Here is a 16,956-nt window from a genome sequence, read left to right on the forward strand (position 1 = left end):
TGTTACATCATCTTTACCTCCTTGCCTTCAAGAGCAGAGAACATTTGTCCAGAGATTTTTTTTTTTCAATTACAAGATTTAAAGAAATACTATGCTGTAGCAAAAGCCACAAAAAAAATACTCTGATTGTACAGACTGAGAGCTTTAAAACTGTCTAAAGAATGTAGACATCAGGTTCTAACTTGGACACTTCCAATATAATTAGACATCCAAACCCCTTCCTGAGTCTGAAACTGCATGCATTCTCTTCTGGGGAAAAAAAAAAGTTACAAATTCCATAGGAATGTACTCGCATGCCAATGTGTAAGTCACTATGCTAGCTGCTGTTCTACATACAAATTCTGGGTACAAATTTATTTACTAAATTCTGGTTAGCAGTCAGTACAAGAGGTGTACTCACTGGGGGGAATCCAGAGAGAAACCAAAGTGATGAGGAACAAAAAATCTCTATAAAAATCTATGCACAGAGAGTGAAAAGACTTAAGTGACTTAGATTCAAGTAACAAGGTTTGCAGGGGACAGAAGGGTTCAAATGGGCAGTGCCAGATTGTTTTAGACACCATATACGCAAATTGAGCTCATCTCTGATATTTTCTCATGCTGACTAGACAATCCTGCTTTGATGGATAAAAAAAATGGTAGAAGTGAGTCAAGATAAGAAATTGCCCAAGAAAGGAACTCTGAAGAAAATATGGAAAGAGTGACTAATGGAAATGATTTGGAAGGCAAAGAAGGTTGTCAGGAAGGAAATATCTTCCCTTAGCATGGTATATTTTCTCTAAATTGAAGACACTATTTTGATGCCTGTTTTCAGGTTTTGTCTCCCATCGACCAAACCAGAGATTCTATCAGCAAAGCAAAAAACACCAAAAGCTCCATGATCAGAACTATTGCAGCACTCAAACAAAAACATTTCAGAAATGAGTGGGAATTACATAAGAAAGAGTTAATGTACACAAAACTACTTTTGTTTTAGTTCTCAGAACAGCCTATTGCAAAGTCGCTGCTTATTTTTAGAAAAGAAAATATGGAGATGTGTAGTTCCTCATTAATTAAGACTGCACACCAAGCAAAACTTTCACTTTTATAACAGTTCTGAACAGGCAATTTGGTGGGAACAAACAATGCCACCGTTCTTAGACTGATACTTTGACTAGTAAAAAAGATTTGGCTTGTGTTGTAAGATGATTCACATTTTTCTTTCCTAAAAAGGCCTCTATTCATGAATGATTAATGCCCAACAAAAGCAGTAATTATGTAACTTCGATCAAACCAATACACATACAAAAAGAGTCTGTGCTTCATAGCTGGACCCCTATCCTGTTCACTGCCGCAGTGTGGGACTATGTCTGAAAACACACCACAGATAACCCAGTACTCTATTTTACTGAGACAGGACATTCAAAAAACAAATAAAAAGGCAGGTAACCCAGTAATGTGATTCCAAGAGGACAGTACTGGATCACCATTCTGGCATGTAAAAAAAATTCTGTAGGATTTCTGCAAATACAGACCTTATCTACAAGGTTATTTTCTTGTGAATTTCCACTCCTATTCAGGGGTGACATTAGTAATCACCCATAATCACAGCAATGGGTTTAACAGAAAATCAATGTTATTAATTATTCAGGATATTTTAAAAACTGTTTTCAAACAAATTGATAGCAGTTACAGCATGCTGAAGGCAATTGCTGACCCAGGTCAATTGCTTATGAACTACTGTCATGAGTTAACAACCCTCACAAAGGCTGGTCAACCAAGACTCCCTCCTCCAAGGCTATTTTTTGTTTCCACAAGCCTTAAACTGAAAACAAAAATCTTGGAATTTATCTCAATACAAATGCTTGTTTTGGTCTATTGTTTATTATTATTGTTTTGTGGTTAAGAATGGAATCCAAGGAGGAGAAAAGGAGCTGCTCCTCAGGCCTTAGGGAAAATGTTCTTGATTCATCCATTTCACTGCTGAACTGCTAAAATATATATATATTTGTTTATTTATATATATATATTTATTGGAAGTCAGTGTCGACCAATGCAAATGGCAAATATCCACTCTCAGCATTCATTTTTTCCTTACTCAGGCACCTCTTCCAATGCTTATAAAAGCAAAGTCTAGTTTCAAACCTAAAACCCTCATATCTTTCAATTCCTCTTAAATACTCCCTACTGTAGAAAAAGCAATAAAGTTTAGCAATCTTCTGTGCCAAGAATTCTCCCTTGTAGAGACTGAAATATTTTTATATATATTTATAGTGGTCTCATGCAGATGTTCACAAAATTGCCTTGGGCCCATGTATCAGCTGTAACTGTGCAGCAACTCTTGGATCATTTACCAGGTTACCATCACCTTCTGAAGCTCTAAGAAATCAAAGAATGAGAATAATCAGGAAGATGAACAACTTCAGTTCATGAATTATATACCCTGGAACTAACTGGATTCATAGCAAATAATGTATGCCCTGACAACTGTCTTTGCTACCTAAAGTGGAATAACAAAACAAATGCCTATCATCCTCCTTTTACTGATTCTTTTACTGATTAGGTTATTCCTACTTACTGCACAGGTGTGCTCAATGTTATGTTTTGTACTGACAGTGGGACAGAAACCCATGAAAATGTTGCCAGTTTCATACTGGACTATCTTTTACTGACCCTAGTACTGCAAATCCTAATGTGTCAGGCCTGAAATTGTCCACCTCTGAAACATTAACAGCATAAACTTGAATGGGCATAAGCACACATCCTTATTTTTCTCAGATCAACTCAAATCCTAAGTGTTATTGACTTAAAACAATACCTACTTCTAATGCTGCTATTGAAAAAGATTTGCTGTCCACTCTCCAGCCCACAAAATATATGCAAGCTACCCATCACACTGTGCCAACAGCAACATCTATGTGGCCAGACAAATTACAAAAGAGCTGATACAAGAGCAAGTTCTCAGCAGGATCAGTTCCCTGATTCATATAAACCGTTATGTCAGCTGCCTAGCTGAATGCAAGTATCACACCATCACAGGCTAAAGCAAATTTCATGCTGTTTAAGGTTGTCCTTCTACTGGCTGAGGGAGTGTAAGTGAAATCTGAACTAGCAAAAAGCCTGCCTATTCAAAATTAACATATTATCACTTCCTGAATATATCCTAATAGACACTAAATGGCACGCTAGCTCAGTGCTTTGTCATATGGCAATCACATTCTTTACTTGGTAGTGGGACCCCTGGGCTTCTTTTCAATCCACAGTCAACAAGGGGTATAGTTTCTCCCCAGCCTAGTTTTTCAACAAAAGTTGTTTCAGGAGAGAAAATGTTTTCACATAAATTCAGATTAAATGTAGATACCAAGACATAACACATGCAAGTATATCATTAAGGATAACTACAATTCCTGCTGCCATAGAAATCGAGAAATTACCCATTTCTTCTGCCCTTACCTCCTCCACCTATCTCTCCAGAATGCCAGTATTTTAAAGCAGGTAGGGACAGTTCTCTTCCACCTGCCACCAATTGCCTGTCAAATGGGAACAGTTCAGCAAAGGAAAAAGAGATACATTTCAGGAAGAGGTACAATGGTGATAAAGAGCTCCAGGATCCTCCCAGACAGAATTCACCAGTCCCATTTAAATTGAACACAAGTGGGGTCACCCTATCTGGATTACTCTATGTAGAACCACAGGCTTCTAGAATGGTTTGGACTGGAAGGGACCTTAAAGGCCATCTAATTCCAACCCACTGCCATAGGCAGGGACACCTCCCACTAGACCAGGTTGCCCAAAGCCCCATGCAGCCTGACCTTGAATACCTCCAGGGATGGGGCATCCACAGCTTCTCTGGGCAGCCTGTGCCACTGATTCACCACCCTCTAAGTAAAGAATTTCTTCTTTATATCTAATTTAAACCCTAATTTAAAATTTTAACTTTGTAAGTTTAAAGCCATTACCCTTTGTCCTGTCAGTCCACTCCCTGGTAAAGAGTCCCACCCCATCTTTCTTGTAGGCCCCTTTAACATTCTTGAAGTCTGCAATAAAGTCTCCCTCTCTACTCTGATCATTTCTGTGGCCCTCCTCTGGACTTTCTGGTCCATGTCTCTCTTGTGCTGGGGACCCCAGAGCTGAACACAGTGCTCCAGGTGGGGTCTCACAAGAGCAGAGCAGCGGGGGAGAATCACCTCCCTTTGAACAAGTCAAAGTAATGGATTAACAAATAATAGTGGAACTTATTGTAATGCCTTTTTTTTCTCCTCAGTCAAGAAAATATCTTCATTATGTCTCATAACGCTTAGAGAATTCTACCTTTAGTATTCCTATACTTTTTATTTTAGACATCTGCCTGGCTGTCCATGATACGAACATATTGAAAATGAAACTTTACTCTTCCACCGCTGCCTATGGCCTCTCCACAGTTTTATCCCTGCATGTAAGAGATTAAAGTCTTCATTCTGATGAAATGTTATTTTTGCCCCTTTTTGTCACAACTAACTGTATCTTTGCTCTGTATTTGTCCTATATCTTTGCTAAAAGGCCCATAGAGATGAGATTTGATATGCAGAGTTAAAAAGTATAGTGAAAGGCTTAAGGGCAATAAAATATACTACAGTACACAGTTCAGAATACAGAATATCTGCATCAGAAATAAATATTTTAGCATAAGTTGTACTGTTACATGAAGTATTGTTCTGTACAGATGGGTCTTCTACTCTCTCTACATGACTCCAAGATGAAATTGTTTCAGACCAGGAAAATAAATGAAAACTTAAATCTTTTCAAATCAGGTATAAAGTTTGTGCATGATCCAATAAGCAGAACTTTTATATTTCCTACAAATATTCTTTTTCAAGCTAGTTCTCCAAAACTTGTATTTGTTATTTTCATTAAAAAAGCATTAACCAGATAGATATAACATGTGTAAAGGCCGTTTACGTTCAGGTAACAACAACAAAAATGAACTGAAGCTATTTAACAACTGGGTACAGGGCTATTGAAAAGACTATGAAAATATGTCCTTTAAAAACAGGGAAAAGAATTCAAGGATGACAGTAATACAGGTACTACAGTTACTAACAAGAATGTTACATGTTGCCAGATAACTATTTCCATTACAATTTGAAGGTCATTGCAGCTTCCATGTAAATGTCTAGCAAACCTAACTAGCCACTGATTTGAATGGCTGGCAAACTTAACGAGCCACTGTGTTCACAGTGAACAAAGACTTTGGATATGGTAAACATGTTTAAGAGAAATGTTTTAAAGTATGAACAAGTTCTCTGTATCTGAATGGGGCTATTGCTGTCAGCAAACAAATTATTTAAAAACAAACAAACCATGAACAGAGAAGAACTGTGTGAAATGTAGGCTTCATTTAATTTATAGTTGTTCCCTCTACTCTTATTCACAAAGCTATTTTCCCATTCTTCTCCCACAAGGAGCTCATGAATAATGTAATTCCACATTTTTGCTTTCTTTAAAAGTAGACATCCTAGGAATGTCATATAGAATTGCATGAATATAAACTTTGTCCTTGCTTATCTGTTAGCCCTTTTTATGACTCACTTTATTGCAGCTGAAGCTTAGCCTATGAACTTTCTGGGTCAAAGATGGTGATGCCTGGCTTATTGCAGGTGCTATAAAGCAGCTGCTATAATGGTCATACTCTTCGCCTCAGAAATTTCACCTCATTATCATTCTGGAAGGCAAGATGATATTTGCTTTCTCCCACCCTCTGTACTACTGTAAGTCAAATAAATACAGGTAAAACAATACAGGTTTTTAAACTCTGCTTAATGAAATGATAGAGATGCCTTTTTATGCCACTTCTGTGAATGAGACAGTGAGCAGACAGCATCTGAAGTGAAACCACCATTGATTAACCCTGTTCTACAGCTATGCTTCCCACACAGTGGCTATTAGTTCATTTCTTTCTACATTCATGGAGAAAAGATTGCTCTTATCTCTTTCGCCAGCTCACTCTGCTGCTTGGAGGGACTAGATCAATGAACCAATCATGAGGTGGTCTACCTCATGCTACCATGTTAAAATACTAGCCGGTACTCATCTTCATTTAGTTGGAAAACTTAGCTCATGAAAGAGGTCACACTCCTCCCCATGCTTAAGATTCTAGAGCTTGAATAGACTTTAATTCTTTAACACCAGTTATTTCGTAACACCCTAAGAATGCATTTTCACTTTGAACCTTATAAATTTATTACACTAATCTGAAACCACAGTGAGAGGCATAAAGAAGCTGAGGTTGGCAGTACAGGAAAAAATTCTGATGAAAGCTATTCCTTGACTCGTTATTTAAACTAAGACACAATGCACACACTTCAAATTGTCAATCACTTAGATTGCTGAGACCATAAACATTGCTCCCATGTCCCAGGGGACTGGTGTAAAGTAACTGCATATAGAAGCCCTCCTGCAAGCAGCATACGCAATGAAGTAAAATAAATAAATAAATCAATCCACAGGGCTTCACTTCATCAAAATGATTATAGCTGTGTGGATTTGGACAGATCTGAATTGTCTACTGTAAGAAAGCATTTGTTCTCCAGTTATACTGGTTACCATAAGTACCAGAAATCTACACATACTACAACTTCTACATAAACATGGTTTTTAAAGACCCCTGAAAAGAAACTAAGCCTCCAAAAATAGCATCAACACTTAAGCCAAACCACCTGAGGAGGGTGCCTGTTGAAAAACAGGATGTCTTCTTCAAGCAACATGCAAAAAAAAAAAACTTTTTAGCATTAAGAAATTGCCATTTGATCCAGGATGCATCCAGTAATCATACAGTCCAATGCTTTTGTAGTAGAGCTTTCTTGTCTTTGGGTGCCTCCTGTACTTAAAGTCCCATTGACAACACTTCTTACATCTGCTTCTGTTGATGCTTCTGTAAGTGGCTACCATATCTCAGCATGCTCTCTGAAGCTGCCACATTTGAGCTATCAGTTTCCTTTTATGTTAAATCACAGACACTAAAATAGGACTACTAGAAAACTGGTGACTGAACTGTTTTTCCTGTTTCTCCACAACTTGGAGTAACATGGTACTCCTTCACTCACCCTTAAGGTTACGCCACCTCTCTGACAGCTGCTTGCCCAGCTGCTGCAGGTTACATTTCATCAAAATGGACTGCTGTCCATCCCCCTCACCTCTGGATCTTGGTGCTGGGGGCAGAGGTTAATGCCCATTCCTAAGCTGTTCTTCCTACAGAAGAAGTTACCTTGTGCTGCTAGTCGGCTTTGCAAGAAGCAGCTGGGTCATCCAGATGAAAGCTCTGCACAATGTTTTTGTTACAATAAGGCAATTCATAACTCAAAATAAACAGAAAATCAGACAGGCATCCAGATGTAAGCAGAAGTAGCATCACAGACCTAGCAAAATAAAAGGCTGCAGCAAAGGGTAGAAATATCCAGAGTATATTTACTCTTCCAAAAAACTATTCATTATACTGGTCTATGCCATGTTCTTTGGCCATTCTTTTTCTTTGCACTGTAGAGCTGTGCCAGAGACCGAAGTAATGCAGCACTACATGCTGCTCTACAGTGTTGGCTGTGCTTTCTATATTAAACATATCAATAGCTATGATCCTAAAATATAAATAATAGACCACACCCTTATCTAGTTACTGTTCAAAATTGGCAAAAGCTGTTTTCTTGTATTTTTTTTTTTAATAATGTTAATAATTTTGCTGGGATGTTCTCCCAGAAGAGAAAACACACCCATGTTAGATTCTTTCACTTCCAGCTCAGTTACTATCAGAAAGATTTTATCACCCAAGTTGAATATGATCTTCTTTCATATTCAAAAATGGGATTCAGCTGACTTCATGATTTTCATTTCAGTTAGTTATTTCTCTATTTCAGAACACTTATGCCAAAGCTTCAGAAGTAGCCATGAATCCAAGTACTTTAGTTCCCCCACCCCAGGCAAAAACATAAAATTGAGTATGGTAAATCTGGTAGTAGCCACTGCCACAAGCAAAACCATTTAAACCAATTTTGTCAATATCTTTACAAGTGTACAAAGCACTCAGAAATATGCCATTGAAAATATACATTCCAGTGCAGCACAAACTCCAGGAGGGAAGTTTCATTGTCTACAATAGCAAGTATTCTATCTGTACACATCAGACTCAGGACATAATCCAATGCCATCAGTGATCCAGCAATGCTACTTGTACATGTTTGCAAGCTCTAACAATAAGGAGCTGATTTCCTGTATTCAGATAAATTCCCTTTGCTCCTGGGCAAAGTGACTCACACATGATATGCAGTTTTGAACAGGTTATGTAAGATGCTTGCTGTAATACACTAGAAAGTAGAACTGTAAAATATTTAACAACAGAAAACAAAGTCATGCCACGCATATATGCATGTGCGGCGGCATTCAGATTACAAACAGATTTTGGTAAACCAGTAGCAGGTTTCCGCAAAAAGAGCACTATGTATTCTGGTGTGATTTTCTTACACACACTTAACATGCCCTGACAGACCTGTCTGCACCTCATTCTTGCTACCAGCATATTAAGTTTCAAAATACTACTGAAATCTTATTTGTCAGAAAGCAGATGAAGGAACAACCATGTGATTGAAGACTTTGAAATGCAAAAGCTGCATTGCATGTCAGCAGATTCTCACAACTGAGTCTGCAAAATATCAGGAGGAAAATAAAAAAAGTCACTGTTGCATACCTGAGATTTCAGTAACAAAATTGTGACTGATATCCACAAGAAGCTACAGTCTGGTGACTCCATTTTGCTGCCAGGTCTACTCGCTACTTTGCTTAAGATCCTCAGGCATCAAATGACGCAAATAATCTCAGCTTCTCAATGATTTCTCATTTTCTTTCAAAACAAAAAACAACAAGATCCAGTGAAACCAACCAACCAACCCTCTCCACCATACCCAAAGTACCTTCAGAGTTTGCATACTTTGAGATTTCTTTGATCTCTAAATTATTTCAATCCTGTACCTTAAAAGCTGCATTGAACACACAACTGTGAAGCTTCTCTTCTTTTAAATGCATTCTTTGATTAGACTGATTGAAATGTTTTTATGGTATTCACAATGTAAACTTCATGAAATTTATGGATGGAGAGAAAACCCAGGAGAAGCCCCAGAGATACGCTTGTAGAAAGTGTCTACAGTTGAACTGACCTACAGATGCATTTTGAATAACACCATTTTAAACAGAAGATACTCAAGAGAGTATCTTCTCAACTCAAGGTTGTGGTTTTCAAAAGGAAAAAAAAAAACATGAAGTTGTGTTATCTTTCAAGGACCTTTACTAAATATTAGACAATTAAAAGGTAGAAAAGCTTCTATGTCAGACTGAGGTGGCAGAAAAAATATATTTAAAATATCACCTAAATGAGTAAGAATTATTCAAAACAAACTGTCCCATTGTCTTCATCTAGTTATGGATTTCAGAATCTGTACAGTTAGGATGTTTTAATCAATGCTTGTGCAAGGCCCTAATGTTTTAGTAAACTAAGACTTTTTTTGAGCTCAGAAGTGTTCGCATTCATGCAGCTGGCAAGGCACATTTTCTTCTACCAGGGATGTGGGCCAAAACATTAGTGTTATAGGAAACTGAAGAAAAACATCTTCATGAATTCAGATAAGGACGTTACCTACCTCTATTTTAGCTGAGCTAAACAAAATCAAAAAGGAAATACTTGAAGAATCTGACATCCCAGAAATACAACTGACAGGTCTACAGGCTACTTATCCTTACAGAAAGCTTTACCCTAGATAGAGTCAGCGACAATCTGCCAGAGAAAGATTCTTTTACCTGACTGAGCCAAACTTAAATAAGTATAATTACCAATGTTTGTAATAGCTCTTATAAACTAATCTACATAGGTTGAAGACACATTTGGAACATACTGGCACTACACAACAAAGACGCTACAGAAACAAACATTTTTGTTATTAACAAGATTCCTTCAGCACTGGTTTTGGCTGGGAGAGAGTTAATTTTCCTCCTAGTAGCAGATACGATGCTGTGTTTTGGGTTTAGGATGAGAATAATGCTGGTAACACACATGCTGGTTTTAGTTGCTGCAGAGCAGTGCTCACACAGAGCCGCCCTGCCAGCGAGGAGGCTGGGGGCACACCCAGAAGGGAACAAAACCAAGACAGCTGGCCCAGGCTAGTCAAAGGGAAGTCCCACACTCATGCTCAAAGCTGGTGGTAGAGAATAAGTGGGTGGGAGGGGATGTTTGGAGTGATGGCATTTGTCTTCCCAGGAACTTGTCACATGTGCTGAGCCCTGCTTTCCTGGAAGTGGCTGATCATCTGCCTGCTGGTGGGAAGTGGCAAATACATTCCTGGTTTGGTTTTGCTTACATGTGCAGCTTTTGCTTAATATAGTAAATTGCCTTTAGCTCAACCCATGAGTTTTCTCAGTTTTACCTTTGTGATTCTCTCCCCCATTCAGCTGCAGGGGAATGAGTGAGTGGCTCCCTACCAGGGTTAAAGCACACCACCTTCTTCCCCCAGGATGAACAGGCTAGTAATCCTTTTGTGAACTCTACTGAGGCCAAACAATACCATAAAGAGTTACAGTGCACCAAAGTATACTGATGTATATACACATAGAAAGGATTATCACTTTTTGAAGTGTTCCCATTTTCACCCAGTGAACGATTCAGATGCTTCTTAAAGAACTACAAACTAATTTATCACTGTTAACCAGTCCTCTAAACACTAGATGAGAAGATAACCCACAGCAGTGCGCAGCCTGACTGTGTGAACAGGATGCAAAAGGCAGAGTTACAGAAAGGAGATGAAACAACAGAAAACAAAGCAGATTAGTCTTTAGGTTCAACTTATCCTAGAGCTGCTGCAGCAGTTGAGTCCCACATTACTAGATACAACTGCAGCTGTATAGCCCACTCACACTTCAGTCAGTCCAGTTGCTGCTTAAGGCAATATCTACATCACCTCCAGAGACTTCAGAAGGTTAGATAATCCACAAGGAAAAGGTAGTGAAGGTTTTCTACATGCCCCAGCAGAAAGTTGTTTTTCTTCAAACAGTGATTAGAAATAATTTGTTCTCTGATGGAAATGTGTTTTAGTAAACCATCATTCATCTCAGCGGCAATGAGAGTGACTGTATTGCACTAAGGAAAGCAGTGCAATTTACATTAGAAGCAAGCTACCTTTATCTCCAAGATAAAATAATGATATTCAAAACTTACATAAAACAGGTCAAACCAAAAGTCAACTATTTGCAATTATTTTCTCTAATTTTCCTTCATGTTTTACTTACGATTGTAAGGAATATCTACGTTTTCAAACCAAGCAATGAAAACACTGTTTAATATGTATTGATTAGTTAGGTTTATTTCTCATTGGATCTGGCAAATGGAAAATACCTCTAAAGCTATGACATTTATTTAATTTTCTCTTATGGGTCATTGAATTTTACATCAGACATTTTCCATGCATTATGTTTTCCATTTGTATGCACTTATGTATAAATATATACATATTATGCATTTATATATATATGATGAAAGTTGCACAGACATAATCCTTGCATGCTATTATGAAAAACAGACACAAGATATAATCAATCAATATATAATTAAACAAAATGTAAAATGGTTTAAAGCAAAGTCAGTTTGGTTTTTAGATGATATTAAGAAATGTCGCCTCTCCCCGGCCAACAAGCAAGGAAAACATAATCTTTCAGTAAGGCAGTATCAGCACATTACTTATCCCTACAGATAAGTACATCCCACCTTATCCCTACAGCATTACAGCCATTCCAACATATAGTTGAATATCATGTTTGTTTGTTTTTGCCACAGAGAAGCAAGCTCCTTTACAATTGCTGGGACAGAGAGGCTGATGAAGCACACTGGGACATTTTGCTCTGTGAGAAAATGAAGAGTTCAAGGAAGACTTTAAAGTTAAGACCAAACCACACAGTTCATGAAAGAGTTGCTGCTGAGTTCTCACGTGGAACCATGTAGCCAGGAAGGCCAACAGCATCCTGGCTGGTATCAGGAATAGTGTAGCCAGCAAGACCAGGGAGGTGATCGTTCCCCTGTACTGTGCTCTGGTAAGGCTGCACTTTGGGGACTGTTCAGTTTTGGGTCCCACATTACAAGACAAACACCGAGTCCCTTGAGTGTGTCTAGAGAAGGGCTACAAAGCTGGACACAAGTCCTGTGAGGAGTGGCTGAGGGAGCTTGGGTTGCTTGGTTTGGAGAAGAGAGGGCTCCGGGGAGACCTTATTGATTTCTACAGCTACCTGAAAGAAAGGTGTGGGGAGCTGGGGGCTGGCATTGTCTCATAGGTAACTAATGATTGGACTGGAGGGAATGGCATCAAGTTGCACCAGGGGAGGTTCAAGTTGGAAATGAGGAGACATTTCTTCTCAGAAAGAGCAGTCAGGCATTGCAACAGGTTGCCCAGGCAGGTGGTGGAGTCACCATCCCCGAAGGTGTTCAAAGAAAGGTTGGACGTGGTGCTTAGGGACATGGTTTAGTGGGTTATACTGGTGGTAGGGGGACAGTTGGATCAGATGATCTTGGAGGTCTTTTCCAACCTTAATGATTCTATGACCCTAAGCAGTGCAGCCCACATCAGGTGATGTGGGAGAACGATATTGACTCTTCCTTCATTATGCTCTCTGCTTTGGAAGCACAACCTTCTACCTGGGGTAGTGTTGAGACTGAAATTGTCAGCACATTTCAGGATGGTTATCTCCTAGTATTGACACTAGAAATCCCTTCAATCCCTTCAAGATTGAAATCTTGGCATTACAACACTTTTCTTATGTCAGTGTTTCTGAACTACCTGCTAGTTATCTATTCTGCCTCCAGTTATTCTATTGGTCTGTGAACCCCCTATACTTGCATCTAATGATATGACTTCTTTGGCTACCAGACCAATTACTGCACTGTCTTTAGTGGAACACTTCAGTGGTACAAATAGTCAAGGTCAAAGACATACATCCAGGTCTAACATGACACAGCCCTTTATAAGCTTACTCAATCCCATCTTAACAGGAGATACACAGCTACCTCTTGACATTAGAGGTCAAAGCAGGGCAGATCTAAAGCCCAAACTGTCACAATTCAAGCCAAAAACTGTATTTTGCCCATTTTAAGATGAAGAGCATATGCTTCTTCAGCTTTAATATGTTTTAAAAAAAGTATGGAAGGGAGGCCTCTGAGAATGTGTTAACAAGCATGGTCTGACCTCAGAACTACAGGAGTATCTTGCCTAAGCATTCCCACTGCTGTCAAGTGCAGTGGTAGACAGAAAGAGGAACTGCCCAAGTAGCTGAAAAAGCATCAGCTGAGGAAACAATCTCATCCCCAGCCCAGATTTCTGGAGGAAGTGGCACAGGAAGTCACAGGTCAGAATGGCAAGAATTTTCCAGCCAAAAAAGTGGCACAAAATGCCTCTGTCAACTGCACGTCCTGCCAGCCTCATCTCACAAATAACCTTCTAGACAAATGCAGTTGATTTATCTGGACTTCTGTAAAAAGTATGCAACATAGGATATCTGAAGAAGGTGAGAATTAAGAGAAAAGTGCAATGTTTGTAAAGAATTTGGCTTATGAGGAAAGATATACTATCAAAGCAAAAGCATAATGCAAAGACACGCTACCATGCAGCTCTTTGTGCATTAATTATTGGGTCACACTTTGTTTTTTATTAACATTGGCACAAAAAGCAAAAGCATAATCACAACATTTGGTGATAACACTGAACCACAGGGTATCCACAAAACAGGATGTTGAGCAGAGAACAACGGGATGTGTGGATATCACTAGAGGAATTAAACTGCCATAAGAGGCAAATACAGGAGTTCAGGGGAAAGGACAGAATTTGGAGATGACAGACTGTGATCTCCTGGTATTGTTTTGTCAGAGATGCATTTCTAGTAAAAACAAAGAATTGTTGCCATGTCATGAAATCTTTATAAGGCTTACTCTGGAGTATTTTGAATTTAGAATTGAATGGGAAAAAAGTAGGGCATGTAGGATGACTAGGAGAAATGGCAATTCTCCCTTGCTGGGATTACCAGGTTTTGTATTGTCTAGTCTAGCATTATAAAACTGTGTAAGTGTCCACCTTGGGCTCAAGAAGAGCTTCTTTTTCTTCCCAGTACCAAAATGTCAAGAGCAATTTAGACTGCGATATTTTACAGTTATAAGCAGAGGGACCAAACAAAACCTGTATCTAAAGAGAAAAAAAAAAAAAAAGCATTTTCTCAAACATTATTTTCTTTCATTTCTGAGAAAATTACCAGAATGTTAAGGCCAGATAGATACTTAAAATGCAGCTGACAACAAAAGGACTGGGAAAAGAAATATAGCTTAATATTCTCCTTAATTTTACCAGCAGTACTGTAGGCAACATTCAGAAGGAAAAAAACAACAACAACAAAAAAAATACACCCTACCCTATGGTATATACTCTACAAGCATGTAGATCTCAGTGCTACATTATAAGAAAAAAAATCACCACTTCAAGATAATCTGTCAGGAAAATGATCAAATCCAGCAGCTAACAATTGGCTTATGTAAATATGTACACGTACATATGTACATATATCTTTATTTACCAACATTTCTAGGTGGACATAAATAATGTTGCTCTCAGAGAACCAGTGAGAGAAAATCAAAACCAAAACCAATACCACTCACCATTACAACATCTAAATACTCCTACTGTTGATGCATAATACTACATTAATTATAACATCTCTTAACATCTCTTTTTTAAGAAAGAAGTCAAACAAAAAGAGCACTCTTTGGAAAAGCACTTGGAGGTGATAAGGCAAGTATACAGTTCAGACATATGGCATAGATGTTCAAAGCATTAGCCAACTCACCGTACTACATTTCTGACAACTGTCCATGTGCCCAGAGTTATCTCTGTTGCTAAGAGCAAAGAATTTCCACCAATCTAGCAAGAGTATGTATTTTAAAACCTTATTGAACTAGCTTTCAAACAGTCAGCTCAGTAGGTAGAAATGTTTTACAGTTTCACAAAAGGAGTAAAATACTTTCAAATAATCCACGGAACATGCTTTGTTTGTTCTTGTATTTAGTTCTGAAGCATAGTTCACTCACAGTAGGCTTAAGTTCTCAATATGAAAGGAAAAGCACGTAATGAAAAGGTTATAAATCTTACTTACCTTTTTGTATGTTTTCTCTTCATTTGGCTTTCCAGCAGTAACATCTCCATTTTCAGTAACAGACGACATCTAATAACACAAGCTTAAGTTATAAATAAAATACTTGCTTAAGAAAGCATTCAGAAAAGATCATGCAATCTGTTGTCAACTTCTTACTAATATCAAACTTTTTAGAGGATGGCAAGTCACCAAATTACTGACAGTCCATGAGGATTCTTTTCTTCTCATGCTAACTTAACCTTCCGTTTTTTTCTGGTCACTTGCTCAAAACAACATCCAGAGTTGTAGAAGGTAAGTATTTTAGTTAGGATCACCTCTTTCCCTCTTTATAGGGGGAGCTGAAACTTCACTGGCATAGCCTATTCGCCCTACTGCAACTAAAATTTACTCTTCATTTCAATTATTGAACTAATTGTTAATTCAGTCATTTTGTTTTACACTATTTTACATCTTTCTCTTTGAATAAGCAATATTCTTTTAAGCATATCACATATATTCCTTGCCTTATTTGTTCCTGATTAATTCTTGTTCTGCCACTTTTATGCACTTCTCTAAAACTTCTCAGCTGCAAGCCAGTGGGTCCAAGACTTCGTCAGTTAAGTAATGCCATCGGCAGAAAAATGACATCCCAGCTGTGAGCAGGCCACTACCACATTCAGCAGGAGCCACACCTACCAGTTTCATCCTCTCTTTACCAAAAGGGTAAATATTTTTGCTGTGCAACTACCGTACAACTGTCAGCTACTCTGTAGCCCTCCTTTAAATAAACCTTCACTTCCTCAGAAGCAAACATCCCAATGTACCTTGCCATCCAGGTGTGTGCACTCTACTCTCACCTGACCTCTCCCAGCCCCGCCTATGATCTGACCCAGAGACAAAGCAACTGTGGCTTCCCACATCAAGGGGTTATCAGATGCCAGGAACAACAGCTCAAGCATTAGATATGCTCACATCAACCCATTCACCAGCTGCCTCTCATTGGCAGGGCTGGGACTGCTTTTATTGCTGCCATGGCTACTGCCACCAGCACGATCCTCTGCCACTGACTGGTAGACACTGCACTAGGTCTTTCATGGTACATGCAACACCTATTCATTTAGCTCCATCAGTGAATTCAATTACTGTCATGGCAATGTTATCTTTTAGATTATTAAATAAATACTAACTAACACAGGGACTGACAGTAACATTACAAGTAATAGGACAAGCTATCGTTTTTCACCAACTCTTTTCTGTGAGTTGTTGACTTCACTTCTGAACTGCAGCAGGTGTAGTTTAAGTCAACTTTCCATTAAATTGTCTTAGTTTCTAAATTGCTTGACTGGTAAATTCTTTAGAGAAGAGTGATGTCTATTTATTAGATGCCAGAAGTTGGCAACCAAAAAGAGGAGCTCCTAGACATTCTGTGATGAAAAAGGATAGGGTTTGGTGGACTGACCAGATGCAACATTTACTGGAACTCAGTGGAATTTTACTTTCTACATTTTTTTCTAAGTTATGTCAATAATGCAATCCTCTCCCAATGCAAATGTACTTTTTCCTTCTGTTTCCCACAGTTTGGTCACTGTACAGTTTTGATAAAATCAATATGTTGATTACATTCATACTGTCTTTGAAATTCTCATTTTGAGCCAGATCTTTAAAATTCTGATTTTCAGAGACAACATTTTTTCATGACTCTCCTCAAAAATCACATACATAAGAGAGGCAAAATTTCTTCTCTGCTGAGCTGCTATGCAAGCACCTTACATATCTGCTGTGCAAAACCAGTACTCAGAAGGATCC

General features: G+C 38.5%; 1 protein-coding gene across 1 annotated transcript in view; it reads right to left on the reverse strand.

Moving 5' to 3' along the window:
- The window catches only part of PIP5K1B (phosphatidylinositol-4-phosphate 5-kinase type 1 beta), a 108,691-nt gene that overhangs the window by 56,376 nt on the left and 35,359 nt on the right, over positions 1–16,956 (reverse strand). The window contains exon 4 of the mRNA XM_032206542.1: positions 15,172–15,240. Coding sequence (XP_032062433.1) covers positions 15,172–15,240 — 69 coding nt within the window. The remainder of the gene's footprint in view (positions 1–15,171; positions 15,241–16,956) is intronic.

Source organism: Aythya fuligula, chromosome Z (assembly GCF_009819795.1).
Source record: "Aythya fuligula isolate bAytFul2 chromosome Z, bAytFul2.pri, whole genome shotgun sequence".
NCBI classification, from domain to species: Eukaryota; Metazoa; Chordata; class Aves; order Anseriformes; family Anatidae; genus Aythya; species Aythya fuligula.